The sequence below is a fragment of the Papio anubis genome, chromosome 1 (assembly GCF_008728515.1).
Source record: "Papio anubis isolate 15944 chromosome 1, Panubis1.0, whole genome shotgun sequence".
Lineage (NCBI taxonomy): Eukaryota > Metazoa > Chordata > Mammalia > Primates > Cercopithecidae > Papio > Papio anubis.
In genome coordinates, this window is record NC_044976.1 from 184,996,438 (window position 1) to 185,014,640 (window position 18,203).

General features: G+C 41.3%; 1 protein-coding gene across 4 annotated transcripts in view; it reads left to right on the top strand.

Moving 5' to 3' along the window:
• ASTN1 (astrotactin 1) overlaps positions 1-18,203 on the top strand; it is a 374,655-nt gene that overhangs the window by 220,846 nt on the left and 135,606 nt on the right. For all 4 annotated transcript variants that reach the window (XM_017952723.3, XM_017952711.2, XM_017952715.2 and 1 more), the window contains exons 13-16: positions 58-252; positions 2,143-2,270; positions 10,155-10,259; positions 12,155-12,343. In XM_017952723.3, the coding sequence (XP_017808212.2) occupies positions 58-252; positions 2,143-2,270; positions 10,155-10,259; positions 12,155-12,343 (617 nt within the window). The remainder of the gene's footprint in view (positions 1-57; positions 253-2,142; positions 2,271-10,154; positions 10,260-12,154; positions 12,344-18,203) is intronic.

Genomic DNA, 18,203 nt, shown 5'->3' on the forward strand with positions numbered 1-18,203 from the left:
TGCCTGCATGGGTCACTGATGTAATAACTTCTTATATCGAGCTCTCCTCTGTGCTAGGTGCATCGAGGACTACAAGCTTGGTGTGGATGGACGCTCTTGCCAACTCATCACGGAGACCTGTCCAGAGGGAAGTGACTGTGGGGAAAGCAGGGAGCTTCCCATGAACCAGACCCTCTTTGGGGAGATGTTCTTTGGTTACAACAACCATTCCAAGGAAGTAGCTGCTGGACAGGTGCTGAAAGGAACATTCAGGTAAACCTCATATGCATAGAAGTGATTATTCAAGGTTGTTGGTGGACTTTCTCTAAAGAGTTTTGCACTAGCATAAAGCTTTATATCTTGAAGCAGGGTAAATATGATATGCCTAAAGGGATCGACTACATTCTTGCCCTTGGTCTTCTCCAAGAATACATTCCTTCTTCCGGAATCCAAGAACCATGCTTAGCTTGGGTTAACAGTAAAGTGTTAAATGAGATTTTACTTTGCCCAGGCAGGGACTGGAAGATTTTGCATGGAAGCCCACACGAAAATGCTCAAGCTCCATTTCCCTATGAATGGAAGCATCAGTGTGTGAGTCAGTCTAGAACAGCAGTCTTCACAGTGTCATCCAAGGATATCTAAGGGTCCCCTCTCGAAGTATATCCAAGGTCCTGCCTTTTCCAACTACAGAAAGGCTGAATTTTCTTCCCATACTTCAATCCAAACAAGATATTACAGTAAATTGAATTCAGATGTGAGAATCCAGCTATCTTCAATTGTTAGATATTTTTTAAATTTGCAAAAAATATAAAATATTACTTCTCATGTTTTATAAAATATGTTAATATTGAATGAATTCATTTTTGTTGTTTTTACGTGAATTAATACATTTTTAAAATTTCTATTTTAATTTCCAATATTGTAAATATTGACAGACATAATTGGGCCTTTTTATATAAATATAATAAAGCTGCTTGGGGCCTTCAATTATTTTTAAGAGTGTAAAGGAATCCTGAGAATAAAATGTTTCAAATCATTGATTTAGAATATTTCTAGGTGATTCTCCATTCAATGCCTGTCCCTGTTCTGCCTTGGACTCTTTAAATACATCTTCTTAGAACCTACAGGGAAATATTTTCCAGGAGATGATGATGAGGAAGAAGAGGAAGAGGAGGAGGATGTCAGTATTATGATATGGACCAGCAGTTGACAGAAACCTGGGCCTAGACTCTTATGAGCAAACTGATAGTAAATTTTCAAGACAGTTTTTGGAATCAGCTGCTTTTTCTGTTGTAGACAGGAGACATTACTAACATTTCCCTTTTTAGCCTGGGAATTGGTTTGCCAAAGGCAAGAAGTGAGGTGTCATCACTAATGTAGTGGTGGCTGAAGTCTTCACTGTAGTCTAGAAATGAGACTGACTCTGTCTAGATCTTGTCGAGAGGGGGTCAGGAAGTAGGGACTGAGTTGGGAAAGAGGAAAGCGTATTCTTTACCCTTTTGGTAGATCTTTTCAGCTGGTTTATTTCCCATATCTGCCAGCCCTTACCCCACCAACCATACCCATTACGTCTTACTCCTGACGTGTATTTACAATGGGGTTCAGGGTGAGGGGAACTTCTTGGTTCAGAAAGAATTTTACATTGGGAGGCCATTTATGGTGGCTCATGCCTATAATCTCAGCACTTTGGGAGGCCAAGGTGGTGGGTGGTTCGCTTGAGCTCAGGAGTTTGAGACCAGTCTGGGCAACATGGTGAAACCCTATCTCTACAAAAAATACAAAATATTAGCCAGGTATGGTGGCACATGCCTGTAGTTTCAGTTACCTAGGAGGCTGAGGTGGGAGGATTACCTGTGCCCAGGAGGTCAAGGCTGTAGTGAGCTATGATTGTGCCACTGCACTTACATTGTGGGTTGAAATTAGCAGGGCATGGTGGCATATGCCTATAATCACAGCTACTTGGAAGGCTGAGGCAGGAGAATTGCTTGAACCTGGGAGGTGGAGGTTGCCGTGAGCCAAGATCATGCCAGTGCACTCCAGCCTGGGCCACAAGAGCAAAACTCCATCTCAAAACAAAAACAAAAACAAAAAAAAAACAAAAATGCTCAGTGAGGAGTCAGGTTCACCTGAACACTAAGAAATGAAGGTCTACCCTGTTTCTAGGCAAAACAACTTTGCTCGTGGTTTAGACCAGCAACTGCCAGATGGTCTTGTGGTGGCCACTGTCCCCCTGGAGAATCAATGCCTAGAGGAGATCTCGGAGCCCACCCCTGACCCTGACTTCCTGACTGGTGAGTGTGCCTTCTCAACCTTATTCAACTGGCACAAACAGGCAGCTTCCTGCAGTTTCATAAAATTAAGATTTGACCTCACTTATTTTGGTTTCTAAGCCAGTGATTTCCTTGATACACAATAAAAGCTCAGCCATAAAACTGAATGCTGTTAGGATTATTTTTCAATAAAATTGTTGATATTATCATATAATCTCCTGCAAAGTGGTCCTAATAGTGTATTTTCTTGTTAGTTTCACAGAGATGCATTGAAAACAAATAAGATAATAGTTGCTTGGAGTTCTTGGGGGAGTAGAGGAAGTGACCAGGTCACAGAGGCAGAGAGAGAAGCTAGATTGCTACTCTCACCTAAATATCCATCATTGCTACTGTTGGGTTTCCTGGCAAGTATTTACCGGCCATCATGAGGAAATAGAAAATGACAGTTTTGTTGTCACATGACCCTGGGTTTGCATCTCTGCTACTTTCAAGCTGTGTGCCATTAGACAATAGAGTCTCATGTGGCCTCATGGTCCACCATCATAAGATGGGGATAATAATGCCTGCCCCTCAGTACTGTTTTGAGCCCAGCAGTATTTTTCCTTCAGACTCATTATGGAACAAACACACAGATTAATTAGAAGAGGCAGGAATCTCTGGGTATGCTTGCCTGTGCCTCTGAAGACCCCCAGCTGGCACCTCCTGGGCCAAGGAAGAGACTTCAAGGTGTCCCATGGACTAATGAGAGGCAGCTGACTGAGATTTGGCAACACTTGCTAGAAAACTAGACATGAGCTCAATTCCACTGATTGCTTTGTATGTTTCTCTGTTACTCTTCTCCCTATTCATTCTGTCTTCCTTATTCTATACCTCTGTAGACCCAGAAAGTCTGAGACAGGTCTCAGTTAATTTAGAAAGTTTATTTTGCCAAGCTTGAGGACGTGCACCTGTGACACAGCCTCAGGACATCCTGACAACAATGTGCCCAAGGTGGTTGGGGCACAGCTTGGTTTTATGCACTTTAGGGATACATGAGACATCAATCAATATATATATACGAAGTACATTGGTTTGGTCTGGAAAGGTGGGACAACTGGAAGCAAAGGCAGGAAGACTCTAAGAGGTGAGGGGGCTTCCAGGTCACAGATAGGTGAGAAACAAATGAGTGCATTCTTTTGAGTTTCTGGTTAGCCTCTCTTAGCCTCTCCAAAGGAGGCAAATCAGATATGCATTTATCTCAGTGAGCAGAGGAAAGGCTTTGAATAGAATGAGAGGCAGGTTTGCCCTAAGCAGTTCCCGGGTTGACTTTTCCCTTTAGCTTAGTGATTTGGGGGGCCCAAAATATTTTCCTTTCACACCTTTCTCTCCTTTTTTCTTCCTTTTCTAAAGAATGAGTTCAGCTAAGGGTAGGTCTCTTCCAGGCATCAAGCTATGTTAAAAATGTGAGTTTAGACCTGAATGGGATGCAATGTAGGTCTGTCTGATATAATATAGCATAGTGTTTAACAGCCTCAGCTCTGGAGCGGGTCAGCAAGGCTTAGCTCGTCACTGGCTGCATGATCTGGACACATTACCTAACTTCTTTGTGCCTCAATTTCTTTAACCTGTAAAAATGGGCATTCTAATACTCTCTTCCTCACAGTATTGCTATGAGGAATAAATAAATTCATATTTGTAAAGCTTTTAGAACAGTTCCTGACCCATAATGAGATCTATGTGTGTTGAATAAATAAATATTTAAAGGAAGAAAGAAAATAGTATGAAAACTATGAAGTAATATCTACCCTATAGAAAAGAAAGAGCAAGAAAAAAAAACAATTAGATATATTCTGGACCAAGAATAAATCCTTCAAAATCAGTGACCCTATGAAATACTACATGCACACATGCACATGCACATATACACACATCTGAAGAAATTAAATTGCAACTTCTGGACATATCTCTAAAGCCTGCATCTCTGGCATTAAGGAATCTAGTTTCCTTGTTGCCAAACCATTTCGGCAGACACATTCCACATGTGTATGTAAAATGCCTTGAAGACGTGTGAGGTGGCACATACAAATAGCATAGGTGACACACCGGTAATAAGATACATGGCTCTGCTTAAAGATCTGCAGGACACCTCTCTCACAATATAACTTATGGTAGAGGGAGGAGATTTTACTTCAGTTATGAGATAGCCAGAAAAAGTCGTGGATGTTACCTGAAGCTTTTGGGGAGGAGAGCATGGATAGAGCTGAAAAATATCAGAAAAACATGTGGTTGACTCCCCATCTGTGGGAACAAGGAAAGATCTAAACCTGGTCCTCATTCACGATAGAAACTTCTTCCTCCACATGCCATTGGTCCTCTCCTAATTTGGCCCATTGAAGGTAAAAGGAATAGAAGGATGCCCAGACGGGACACTTATTTTGATGGTCCCGAGGCAGTCAAATTTAAGCTTCAGATCACTTTAACTCTAAAATCCTCTAAGCTAAATGTATGGGAATCTTGACCTGGCTACTTTTCTACCTTGTGTTTGTTTTTAACCTATTTTTGTTAAGAAGTGGTACCAGTTAAGCCAAGATCACATATTTCCTTTGATGTAAGCAGGGAATGGGTTTGTTTTAAAGCCCAGAATAACTAGAAGAATCTATTAAAGAGATATTTGGCCAAATCTTCCCCATGTTAACTCTAGTTCTGGGAACATTTTAATTGTATCTTTCCTAGACTTATACGGGGAATCTTATATCATTTCACTCTATCTACTATTATAGGTCATAATTCCCGTAAATTTAGTTTAGAGAATTTTAGAGCTAAAGTAATCTTAAGAATCTTCTATATCAGCATTTCCAAGCGTGTTTTTTTATTTGTTGTTTTTCTTATGAAAAGTCATAGCTCCATTCATAAATGGGTTCTGCCTTCAAATATGTTTGGAAAGAGTATCCTCCTCTCAGCAATACACAACACCTCAACATTAGAGAAGTTTCCTAGAAGCCCTGCAGTAAAGAAATCCTTTTCACTTTAAGCCAGCAATTCCCAAGTCCATTTAACTAGAGAATCATTTTCACACATAACACCTATTTCTATCTTGTAGAATTATCAGTTTGAAGAACACACTGGAAAATACTGAACTACATGTCTTATCTTGCTGCTGGCTTCCCTCTTCATCAAAATAACAGGACTTTTTGGTGTTACATGTTATATGGAAATAAACAAAGACCAAGCAAACAAGAACAGGCAAAGGCTATTTATTTGGAGGCTTGCTATAGCCGTCATCACTTGTATTTTGGCAGAGACTCAAAGACAGGCAGAGGAGTGGAAAAGCTTTAGAGAGAAAAATAGGAAAGTCTTCAAGTATGCCCATATTGGAGGCTGTCGGTTGAGAAAGTTGTAGGTGGCTTAACTAGAAGTGAGCATCCTATGTGATTGGTTAGGGGTGCATATTGTACTTTCTCTGTTTGGACTTAAGTGGAACTGGGAAAAAAACAGGGAAGTTGTCAGCTACTCATCAAGTCTGGGTTGTTTGGTGTCAATTGTTATAGCAGTTATTTTTTGACTTCTTGGGCTGTTTGTTATGGATAGTGGTCTGATTTCCTATCAGTCTGACTTACAGATAGTAGACTGACTTCCTAGGCTGGTTACTCTAGATAACGGGTTGCTTTTCTGAGCTGGTTGCTGCGGATTGTGAATCAGAGTTCTATTTTTATATATAATCTGGCCGTTGTCCATTTGTGTATTCAGTCTTTCAGCTGAGAAAGGGAAGGAAGTCCAGAGGAGGTAGAGGAGGCTGCTGGCTGCATTCATAGGCCTGTTGGGTGCCACAGTCATCAAATCTATGTGAAGGTTTGGACCTCTGGGCTCTTTAGAATTTTTTAAAGTTCATCCAAAGGGGATGGACTCTTGGCTTTAGAACTTTGGGGCAATATACATATATCCCTGACATTTCAGAAAAAATAACAAGAAAAAGCTAGTGTCTTCCCTCCCTCCCTCCCTTCCTGCCTTCCTGCCTTTCTTCCTTTCTTCCTTATTCTTTCTTTTTCTTGCTTTGAATATTGCCGGTAAAGTCTTTTCAGTTCTTCTTTTTTCAAGAATAGGTAGGAAAAATTAGTGTTTTTTTCTTGAGAAAACATAGTCAGAGATATTGCTTGAAAAATAGTCATCCAGCAGAAATGTGTCCCAAAATAATAAAATTTTTTAAAAAATCGAACCTGACTGTCAGACCTCTGAGCCCAAGCCAAGCCATCGCATCCCCTGTGACTTGCACGTATAGGCCCAGATGGCCTGAAGTAAATGAAGAATCACAAAAGAAGTGACAATGCCCTGCCCCGCCTTAACTGATGACATTCCACCACAAAAGAAGTGAAAATGGCCGGTTCTTGCCTTAAGCGATGACATTATCTTGTGCCTGGCTCACCCTGGCTCAAAAAGCTCCCCCACTGAGCACCTTGTGACTACTACTCCTGCCCGCCAGAGAACAACCCCCCTTTGACTGTAATTTTCCTTTACCTACCCAAATGCTATAAAACGGCCCCACCCTTATCTCCCTTCGCTGACTCTCTTTTCGGACTCAGCCCGCCTGCACCCAGGTGATTAAAAAGCTGTATTGCTCACACAAAGCCTGTTTGGTGGTCTCTTCACACGTACGTGCATGACACTGACTGCCTGTCAAGGGCACCTTGAGAAAGTATGTCATATGGCTCACCTAGAAAATATATATTTTAAAATACCCCTTTCGTTTTAACTAACAGAATTATTATCTGTTAAGTAGGCATGGAAAAACACTTCTGAGCATGAACAGTTATGTAACTGTTCCCTGACTATGGTGTGGCATAAATGCATCCAGGAGAAATGTTGATCAACTAAGTAATGGAGTTCAGTTGTTTGGCTCATTCTGTGTGGATATGGAACACCCTACCCCTCTTCCCCACCCAACATCTGTGCTTGTTTCTTTATTTTATCTTCCCTCTGTTGTTCTGGACTAAAAAGCCCAGGAAGTTTTAACAAAAGCACTAATTAAGAAATGCCAAGTTTACGCAGTTATGTATGATGAGAGAGAGGTAAGGAGGGTGACCATGATAAAATTATGGAGGCCATGTATGTGTATGATACTTTCTCTTCTCTCAAAGAACTTTTTTTTTTTTTTTGAGACAGAGTTCCACTTTGTCACCCAGGCTGGAGTGCAATAGCGTGAGCCTGGCCCACTACAACCTCCGGCCCCTGGGTTCAAGCAGTTCTTCTGCCTCAGCCTCCCTAGTAGCTGGGACTACAGGCACGCACCAGGCACGCACTACCATACCCAGCTATTTTTCTTTTTTCTTTTTTCTTTTTTTTTTAGTAGAGATGGGATTTCACCATGTTGGCCAGCCTGGTCCCAAACTCTTGACCTCAAGTGATCTGCCCGCTTCAGCCTCCCAAAGTGCTGGGATTATGGGCGTGAGCCACCGCGCCCAGCTTTCTCAAAGAACTTTTATGCCCATAATTTTGTTTTGTTCTCACAACCTGCCTGTAAGGTAGATAGGATGAATACTATTATTTACACTTTTCATACATGAAAACACAAGTAAATGAGTGGCCTCCCCAAAGTCACACAACTGGTAGGAATCCAAACTGAAAAGAAAGCAAGAGATCATCTCACCTAAAACTCTCACCTTACAGATGAAACAACTGGGAACAGAGAGATCCCTGTGCCAGGTAGCCAGAGAGGATAGTTAGGTTGTGAGAACAAGAAGTTACGGGTATGAAAGTGACGGTCATTTTGAAACTACCTACTGCAGCATCACAGCCAACCTTAGAGCTCAGGCTTTGTGATTTCTTTCCTGTTTCTTTTTCCCCTATGAAATAATTCAATTAAAGGTGGTTTTGCCTAATAATTTGAAAAATTTTTATTTAGTGGACTTGTTATTTTTTTTTTATAAATAAACTTTTCAAACTAAAAGCAAAGCCGTTGAGCTGACCTAATTAGACAATACTTGTTATATTAAATAGTTCTACATATCATGCACATCTTATGCTCTCATAAAATGTACCTTTAAAGCATGTGACTGAAGTCTTAAACTTGTAAAGTTAGAATTCCATTTGTATGCTTCTGAAGTTAACGTGAAAGTTAAAAGCCAAAGTATGTAGTAGTATGACTGTTGGTAGTCACAAAGATTAATGCCCTAAAAGAATATTTGAAAGAAAAGAATACTAAAAACCTTCTCTTAGTTTCAGGTAGCTTACCTTTGATTGCCTAAGATAAAATTTAAGCAATTGATTCACTAAGCACGTTTCCTGACCTGTTTTCTTTTTGCCTTACCAAAAATTATTCCCATATAATTCACACAGAAATGAAAATTTGGCAGTTACTCACCTAATTTGATCAGGGTTGACAAGCAGCTAATTAATCCTACCGACTCTTCATCCAGTTTAAGTATTAAATTAGTTGATTTAGCCTGAAAGAAACATGGGTCAAAATGGCAGGATAATTCACTACATATGTATTATTGCCATTATATTTGTAGATATGCACACACACCACACATTCTATGCATAATATATATAAATGTACTATATATTGCTCTTATATTTGTATATATATAAATATGTACACACATATGCAAGTGTGTATATATTCCTATAACTTACACATATAGCAAAGATTAAGCATAGAAATAAAGCTAAAATTGGTTTTCTAAACCTAGCAAGGCAACTTTTTTTCCTATGACCTAATTATTTTGTTTCGGTAGCATTTATATTTATAGTAATGGCTAGAATTCAAACAGGGTGACACTCTTCCTTCAAGGTACTCAAGGAAGAACAGCCCATTAATAACATCACTAAGAGGCTGTAAGGTTGTGTTTATTGAGAGTGACTTTGGACAACTAACTTAACTTCTCAGAGCCTCAGTTTTTCCATTAGTAGAAATGAGACAACACATGGCTATCACAATGTCTGGCACAGAGATAGCACTCAATATTTGGCTGTTCCTGCCACTTAATGATTTAGTCACCCTGATACTGTTCCTTCTGGTAAAGAAGAAATAAGCATTATCAGCCTGAGAGTAATTAAAACTTAAATACTGAACACAAATCAGTTAAACGAGACAGAAAAATCAATGTTATCAGGTATGTGAGCTGAGTCAATTACTGCAACCATTAAAAAGAGTAAAAATCGGGTGTATTACAGTAAGCCTAGGGTTTAATATAAATTTGCTATGGGGATATTATAGCAGAATGAGTAAGAACTGCCGCCTGGCCTCAGACTCATCTGGAGCCCCATCCTGGCTTACCTGGTGTCTTAGGGACCTTATCTTTTTTCAAAGTATACTTTTATGCCCATAATTGTATTGTTCTCACAACCTGCCTATAAAGTAGATAGGGTGAATACCATTATCCCCATTTTTCAGATATCAAAATGCAAACAAATGAGTTGCATGGCCCCAAATCATACAGCTGGTAGGAATCAGAATTGAAAAGGAAGCAAGAGGTCATCTCAGTTAAGCCTCTCACTTTACAGACAAAATGACTGGGCACCAAAACGTCTATTTGCCAGGTAGCCAGAGAGAGGCTAGTCAGGTTTTGAGAACAAGAATTTATTGCGTATGAAAGTGACTATCATTCTGAAACCACCTACTGCAGTAACATAGCCAGCCTTAGAGCCTCAATTTTCTCATTTAAAAAATTCAAATAATAACAACTGTCCCACAAGGATCAAATGGCTTAATATATGTATGCAAAGTGCTTAGCAAAATGCCTGGCATGGAGTAAGGGTTTAATAAATGATAGCTGTTGTTACTGTGGTTCCAGAAATTCTCTTCATCAAAGAACATTTAATCATTTTCTCACAATTACAACACTTCTCCTCATAGAGGTGGGTCATGTTTTTTGATTTGGGACTTATGAATCAGTCTCAGAACTGAGCTTACATCTCTTCTGTCCTTAGGGATGGTGAACTTCAGTGAAGTGTCTGGGTACCCTGTGCTGCAGCACTGGAAGGTCCGGTCTGTGATGTACCACATCAAACTCAACCAAGTGGCCATCTCTCAGGGTGAGCACTGCTGCGGCCTATCCTGCCCACCTTCTCTGGAACTTAGAAGTCCTTTCCAAGGGGAGAAGCCTTTGGTCCCATTGTCGAAGATGCAGCCTAAAATGTAGCTACTACATGAGGTGTGAGAGCTATTTACTCAGATTTATCCAAAAGAGCAGATAGCTAGAATCGGATTCTTTTCTAAGTAGAGATTACATTGCACATGTTATCTTGGACTACAGAAGAGAAGGAAAGGGCAAGACCGGAGCCAATGAAGGTATAATTTTTCCTGGGCTCATCCAGTATGTGGAGAGGATACATAAAAGCAGACTTTTTACAAATTGACAGAATTAAGCATTCCAAATGCAAAGAACGTAATTTAGAGACTCCATACAATGAACTAAAAAAAGAGAGCAAGAAAGAGCGGGGAAGGAAAACCAGAAATCAGCCTAACACTCCTAAACAGCAAGTGAGTGAAATGAAGAGACTGAGGGATTGAGAGAGAGAGAGAGAGAGAAATAGATATTAGCTCGCTCTGTATAGTTAGTAAGTTAAGGAGTAGTGAGTTCCAAACTTACTTAGGGTTTTAGAGTCAGCAATAGGGAGGTAGAGCCTTAAGGCCAATGGGAGGAAGATAAATGGTAGAGGACAAATAGAGAAGTTATGAAGTTAAGTGAGACAGAAACTCACAAAGAGTAAAGTTTTGTGCATAAAGATAATGCATTAAGGATATAGCACATTTTCTTAGGACACAGGGGACTCAGAACTTTTTCTCTTTTAACACAAAAGAGTTCTTGGCAAGAAGTGATTGGGATGGGGACCTTACTGACAGAAACTCTTCTGGTGCAGCACATCTAGAAAGAACTAAGCTACTTTTCATTCTAGGAAAATACATTAGAGATTTTACTCCATTTCCATAGTCAGTGTGCACCCAGCACAGATGCTGTGCATGTCAGGAGTTAACAACAAATATCGCTGTTGCCACATGCCATTCAAAGTCACACAATGGTGTCACTGTGATGTGGATCTCAGCACTTGAAGTCTCAAGCTGAGCTAGACTTGACTTTGCCTTCATGGGAGACAGGTATGTAGAAGAGGAGATCATTAAAAGCTAGCCAGATCCAAAAGGTATTGGATTTGGAAGATTTACCATAGGCCATCTTTCAGACAGATATACAGTAATTCTCTTAAAGAGAGACAGCAAATCCAAGATTTGCCTGCAGGGTTGGGGGAGAGGAGGCTAACAAGTTTTCTTTTCCATTTGTCATTTCCCAGTCCTTTTATTTTAGAATTTCTGCAATAAAATAGGCATGTATTAGTGACTTTTCTTTCCTTTCTTCTGTCATTGTCTTCTCATTGCCCATGTCTACGTCTGAAGGCAGTATTTTGCAATTGCCTTTTTTGATCACTACCCACAGTTAGAACACATTTTGTATCGTGACCTTGTGCGTACACATACTCCCACATGCACACAACAGAAGTTTCATGAAGCGATACTTTATCTTCATGATGTGAAATGTTCTCGACTAGTATTTGTGTTTCTATTTTAGAGTATGCTAATTGTTTCTGCTTTTTTCAAATGCTATTATTTGAACTCACTAAATTGATTTAATGTCATGACCTGTGATTAAAAAAAGAAAAAACATTGATTTAAAGGGGGCAGGAGTAGAGGTTTGGCAACGTTTTGCTTAACTTGGCACAGAGTTAATACAACCAACTGGCTTAAAAGATACTCACTTAGGAACTGAAATGTCTGATTTAGCTAAATGGAAATACTCACCAGACACTTCTAGCTAGCTCTCCCACATCACTTTGAGCCACACAGGCATTTCCATGTTTGGGACTGAATTGCCTGGGAATCTGTATACACAAAGTGTGAGCCCTCATTCTTACCCTTGGGTGATGCCTCTCCATAGCCCTCAGCAATGCTCTCCACTCGCTGGATGGGGCTACATCTCGTGCAGATTTTGTGGCGTTGTTGGACCAGTTCGGCAACCATTACATCCAGGAAGCTATCTACGGCTTTGAGGAGTCCTGTTCTATCTGGTACCCAAACAAGCAGGTCCAGCGGCGACTCTGGCTGGAGTATGAAGACATCAGTAAAGGTGAGTGGCATGCTTGTTGGCAAATTCCATACCTCATGTCAGTACCGGCTGCCTGCATACAATCTATAAGACCGATTTTAAGGAGTCTGTAATAACAGGTCTTACTCAGATTTTCCCACAATGCTCTGTGCCCATCTTTAACATTTCCAAGGTTTGGTTGCAAAAACCAAATCTCAAAATCAAAGTGTTTAGGGAATTTTAGATGCAGAATGGGGTCAAAACTGTAGGCTTACTATGTTAGTTATCACAGAGAGAGTCCTCGAAAGATTCTTGCCAGCCACCATCCATTTTGCTACCCTAGGGAGGACAAAGTATCAGACTGCTTGTATAAAGTAAGAGAGAAGTAGCAGAGAGCATGATTCAGTCTCCAGGAGTCACACCCAACTCTGCCTGGAATCCCTTTATAGCAGCTACATACATAGTAAACCCCTTCTTGCTTCATCCTGCCCTCTGCGTAGGCTCATTTTTCCGACTGATTTGTGTTACGAGGAAATCTCTATTGGCCAAGCGTTTATATAGCTCTGAATAACAGCCTCACAAACAAATCTTTGTCTACTGTCTTGACAGCAAGTTAGTATTCAGTTCAAGTAAGTATAAGAAATTGGAATTTTTTTATACCTTCTTGATTCACTCTCTGGTATAGTAGACATAGTGGCCAGTATATTTGTATCTGATCAACCAAGACTGCTTTAGAATTGCCATTCATGGAATTTCTCTTGAGTTTATCCACATGGCATTCTGATGAGGCCAAGTTGTGGATATGGAACTTGCTAAAGGGCAAGTGATGAATTAGCCCAATAAAAACTCAAGAAATGGGTCATCTTAAGACTCAATGACCAAGGCAGGGCTCTTCTGAGACAAGGGACCTCTACTGTCAGCAGGGCTGCCACAGGGGCAAGTATGTCTCTGTGACTGAAGTGCTCTTGGTTCTCTGAGCTCCACACAAATTCCTGCTTTCCCTTGCTCAAGAGGTAGCAGAGCTATGATGGTCTCTCCTCTGGCTGGGCACTTTCTCCCAGAAGAAACAAGAGATTTGTGTCTGGGCTACAGTGGCTGCAGTCATTCATTCCCCTCAAGCCTTGGTTCCTGTAAACTCAGAAACACAACCACAGGCTTCTGCTATCTCTTCAAACTTCAGGATCTTAACATTGTTCTGATTCCAATTTGCCAAGAGAGCAATGTAATATAAGCAACTGTAGATACTACCAGTTCCAGCTGGCAAAGCTTTCTTATGTTTTCATGCCAGAGCCTGAGGACTGAACCAGAGGGCTGAATCCTCTTCTATTTCTGTTTGCCAGTGGTTCAAGGATTGCCAGGGTCTCAGATTTCTGGGAGATAAGAGTCTGACCCTACCAAGAGCTCCTGGTTCTAGACCTTGCCTCTCTCCCAAGCAATGCAATGTCCTTAAGGTTAAATACTGAATCCAAGAGGGAATTCTGTCCACGGCCTTGGCATTATGCCCTATTCTTCTTGATTGCAATCCTCTCTTGCTGCTCAGGAGCTAGTTTTGCCACAGTCTAAGTGTTGACTTTGGTTCTCTGAAATATGGTCTATATTAAGCTCCTTCCTTGTTACTAATCTTAAAAGACATTCAAACATTTTAGTAGGTCTACGTCAATCTCTATCTACCACCTTCATTCCTAAAACTTACTTCTAAGTTATAGGGTTTATGTGTTTTGTTCTTTAGTCTGGTTCTTTAAATATATTTCTCCTCCTTTGGCATCCATTTCCTTTTATTCCAAAATGCTGCACGAGGGAATGTCACTGATAAAGAATGATATGTGCGTAAGACAAAGGGAGATATTCTTCTGTCCTGCTCTCTGAGAGGGCTGATACTGAACGAAACTTTACCCTAGGAGTGACAAGTGTGCTGCGAGGGCTATACCTTCTGTGACATGCAAGGGACACTATTTTTGGGCTTGAGTCCTTTGATTACATGTTATTGCCTGCTCTGACTTGAAAACCCTTCTAGTAAAATGAGTTTCTTTGTTTCTTATTTCTGTACTTATGACCAGATACCTAAAATTATGTATGGATTGAATAGGAAAGGAACTTTACCAGGGTGAAGTGAAATGGAAAAAGCACAGGACTTAAGGATGGAAGTCTGGAGTCATCCGGGTGATATTGCTTTAGTCAATCATTTATCTGGACCTCATCTGTAATGCCCTCTCTAGTTCTCCAGCCCCAACAGTTTAGGAATCCTTATGAATCTTCCTTTACATGGGATGTGTTCTCAGGTTAGGTATTCGGATAAAAGTCTCCTCTTCTCTCTACAAAGTCATAGAATTCTCATGAGTAGGTTTTTTGCCTTATGCAACTTTAAATTCTCAGAGCCACAGAACCACAGAGCCAAGCACATGGTAAGCACTCAAGGTGTTTGCTGTTGCTGTTGCTTTGTTGTCACTGACAGTGGTGATGGTGGTAGTAATGGTGTAAAAGCCCCCCTGAGGTGGTGACTTCCATGTGGGTTTTATTGCAGATATGTAACTTGCTTTAGTTATGCCTGACTGAGGAAAATTCAGAGATGGGTGTTTTGGGCCAGATCTTCGGAAGGCAGCCTCCCATTCAACAGGCACTTATTTGTCATGCTAACACTATGTGGTTTGCCATACCAACGTTGAGGCTCATCTTGCTCAAGATAAGTCTGATGAAGCCTGTCTTAATTTTTTATTTTTTTTTTTCAAGACAGAGTTTCGCTCTTGTTGCTCAGGCTGGAGTGCAATGGTGCGATCTCGGCTCACCCGCAACCTCTGCCTCCCGGGTTCAAGCGATTCTCCTGCCTCTAGCTGGGATTACAGGCATACACCACCACGCCCAGCTAATTTTTGTATTTTTAGTAGAGTCGGGGTTTCTCCATGTTGGTCAGGCTGGTCTTGAACTCCCGACCTCAGGTGATCCACCCACCTCAGCCTCCCAAAGTGCTGGGATTATAGGCATGAGCCACTGCACCTGGCTTCTGTCTTAATTTGTTTTTACAGAGCAAGTAAAACATTTCAGAAACGAAATTTTCAACCTCCCGTCCCCATGTCTAACCTTACTCCTATCTTCTCCCATCCTTCTTTGCCCACATGCCACAGAAAATGTCGGGAGGTTCTTCCTCTCCAGACTGCGTGCTGGCACCCATCCCTCCCTGCTTCCTCTAGACCTCACTCCTTCATTACCCTCCTCCTTTTTAATCTTTACAACCTCTTCAGTCACTGAACTCTCTCTTCTGCAACCTTGTATCTTCCTAAAAAATAATCCTTTTATAAACACTCACTCCTCTTTACCGCTGTTCCTTTTCAATGTATTGGCACCTCATTTCTTACAAGGGTAGTTTATACCTCTTTTCTCTACTTCCTCACCTCCAGTTCACTCTTCCAATTATCACTTTCAGCTATTTTGCTCTACAAAAACAACGCTGGGAGAAGGAAATCTACCCTAGGGCTTCTTATTTGGAGATTCCCTGATGTCAATCCTGTGACCATCCCATGTATCTCAGCAGAAGACTGTGTCCCTCTTGACCAGGGCAGCTTTCTTGAAAATCCTCTTTTCCTTGATGCCCCAGATGTAATTCTGTGCAGATTCTCTCCATAAATCTTTGGCCTTTATTTCTCTTTTTTTTGTGTGTGTGCATATCCCTCTAAAGAAACCATATGCATCTTGGTCATTTCATGGGGTTTTGTGCTTAGTGAGTCTCTCCCTCCTATTGTTGGGCACTGTCCTTTTGCAGCCACCTCCACTGGCGCTCCTAATTCTCTCCTTTTTTCTGAGGCTTGAAACCTCGTTTGCTCTTGAGTGTTTAGCATTTCTACCTGGAAATTCTCCAGGCACCTCAATGATGGATGCTTTCTCTTCCCCATAAGTACTACACTGTGGTAGATTTGTGAACTCCATTGATGGGTCACAGCGTAGAGTGAGGATTCCTTCTTGATCCTCCTCTTTACTCTCCACATTAAACCATTACAAAGTCCTTTTCACCACCTAAGTATGTCTTCAACAGCATCTCCCATTCTCCGTTTCTTCAAGGTTCTCAAAAACTATTGCAATCACCTCGTCATGTATCTCTTCCTCTTCAGTTTCCTGCCGCTCCACTCCATTCTACATTCTACAGTTCACTGTCTGTTACTTTTTTTCTTTTTTTTTTTTTAAGACAGAGCCTTGCTCTGTTGCCCAGGCTGGAGTGCAATGGTGCGATCTTGGCTCACTGCAAGCTCCGCCTCCTGGGTTGATGCCATTCTCCTGCCTCAGCCTCCCGAGTAGCTGGGACTACAGGCACCTGCCACCATGCCTGGTTAAATTTTTGTATTTGTAGTAGAGATGGAGCTTCATCGTGTTAGCCAGATGGTCTTGATCTCCTGACCTCGTGATCCGCCTGCCTCGGCCTCCCAAAGTGCTGGGATTGCTGGTGTGAGCCCCTGTGCCTGGCCTGTTATTTTTAAATGCTATTTAATGACATCACTCCTCAGCTTGAAACCCTTCAGTAACTCCTTTCTGCCTTCTCAGCACGAACAATTGACTGCACTCCCTATATTAGTTTTCTGTGGCTGCTGCAACAAATTACCACAAACTTGGTGACTTAAAAAAGCACATATTTATGTTTCTTAGAGTTCTGGGGGCCAGAAGTCCAAACTCAGTTTCGCTGGACTAAATTCAAGGCACCACCAGGGCTTGTTCTTTCTGGGAGCTCTAGGAAAGAATCTCTTGCCTTGTCCTTTACAGCTTCTAGAGGCCACCTGCATTCCTTAGTGTGCGGCCTCTTCCCCGTCTTTAAAGTGCATCACTCCAGTCTCTGAGCCACATAGCCTTCTCTATGACTTTGACTCCTCCTGCATCCCTTTTATAAACACCCTTTTGATTGCTTTAGGCCCACCCAGATAATCCAAGATAATCTCCCCATTTCAAAATCTTTAATTCAATTATATTTGTAAACTCTCCTTTGCCATTCACAGGTTCTAGAGATTAGGACTGTGGGAGCCATTTTTCAGCCTACCACCCCCTCTCACCTCTCCAGCCATTGCATCACTGACTGCTACCTACCCCGAGTACCCTCCACTCTGATGACATAAGGTTATCTTCTGTCAATCCTAAACCTTTTCATTTGCCTCTGCACAGTTTAGGTCCCTAGAGACTTCCTTCCTGCTTCAATCCAAGGTCACAGATTTGCTCTCTGAAGTCTCCACCACTACTCTGTCTTACTCAGAAATTTTCTCTCTTGAATGCTTCTCTTGTCCTCCACTTGAAACTCTCTTGTCCCTTTGTGTCTGTTCTGTTGCGTAATTCCTGGGGGCATCTATCTCTCTTTCCAGGCCCTGAGGATCAACACATTAGTCTTCCTGGCTATGGTTTATGTTTCTTGCTTGCATTTTTCTTTCACCTCCTAAAGTTCTATAAATTGCTAGACCTTAAATAATTAAATAATATCCTGCCAAATGTCAGGCCCCATCATGGGTCCAGGACTAAGATTTCCCTAGTTTGAAAGAGGGCATCAAGGTTTTTCACACTTCCAAGACTTGGGGCATGTGATTCTCAATCTATCTAACCCGCCCTCCATTCTACCATCTCCTCCTTCCTACTCTTCAAGAGCTAGCTCCAACATCACTCCCACCAAGCCTCCCCTGACACTCAGACAGGGTTCTCTGCTGCCTATTTTATGCTCTCACAGCTCTTCATATGCATCCTTTGGCAGCACTCTCCACATTTCCCTGGATTGTCATTTCCCTGCACGACTGTCTTCCATAATAATAGACTTGACAGTATTTACCATATTTCTCTTTTTTTTTAATTTCAAAAGTTTATTTATTTAAAGTAATCAAAATGCAGAAAACAGAATAAAATGAAAAGTAAATCTTCTTCCCACTCTTATTTCCCAGTAATCCAG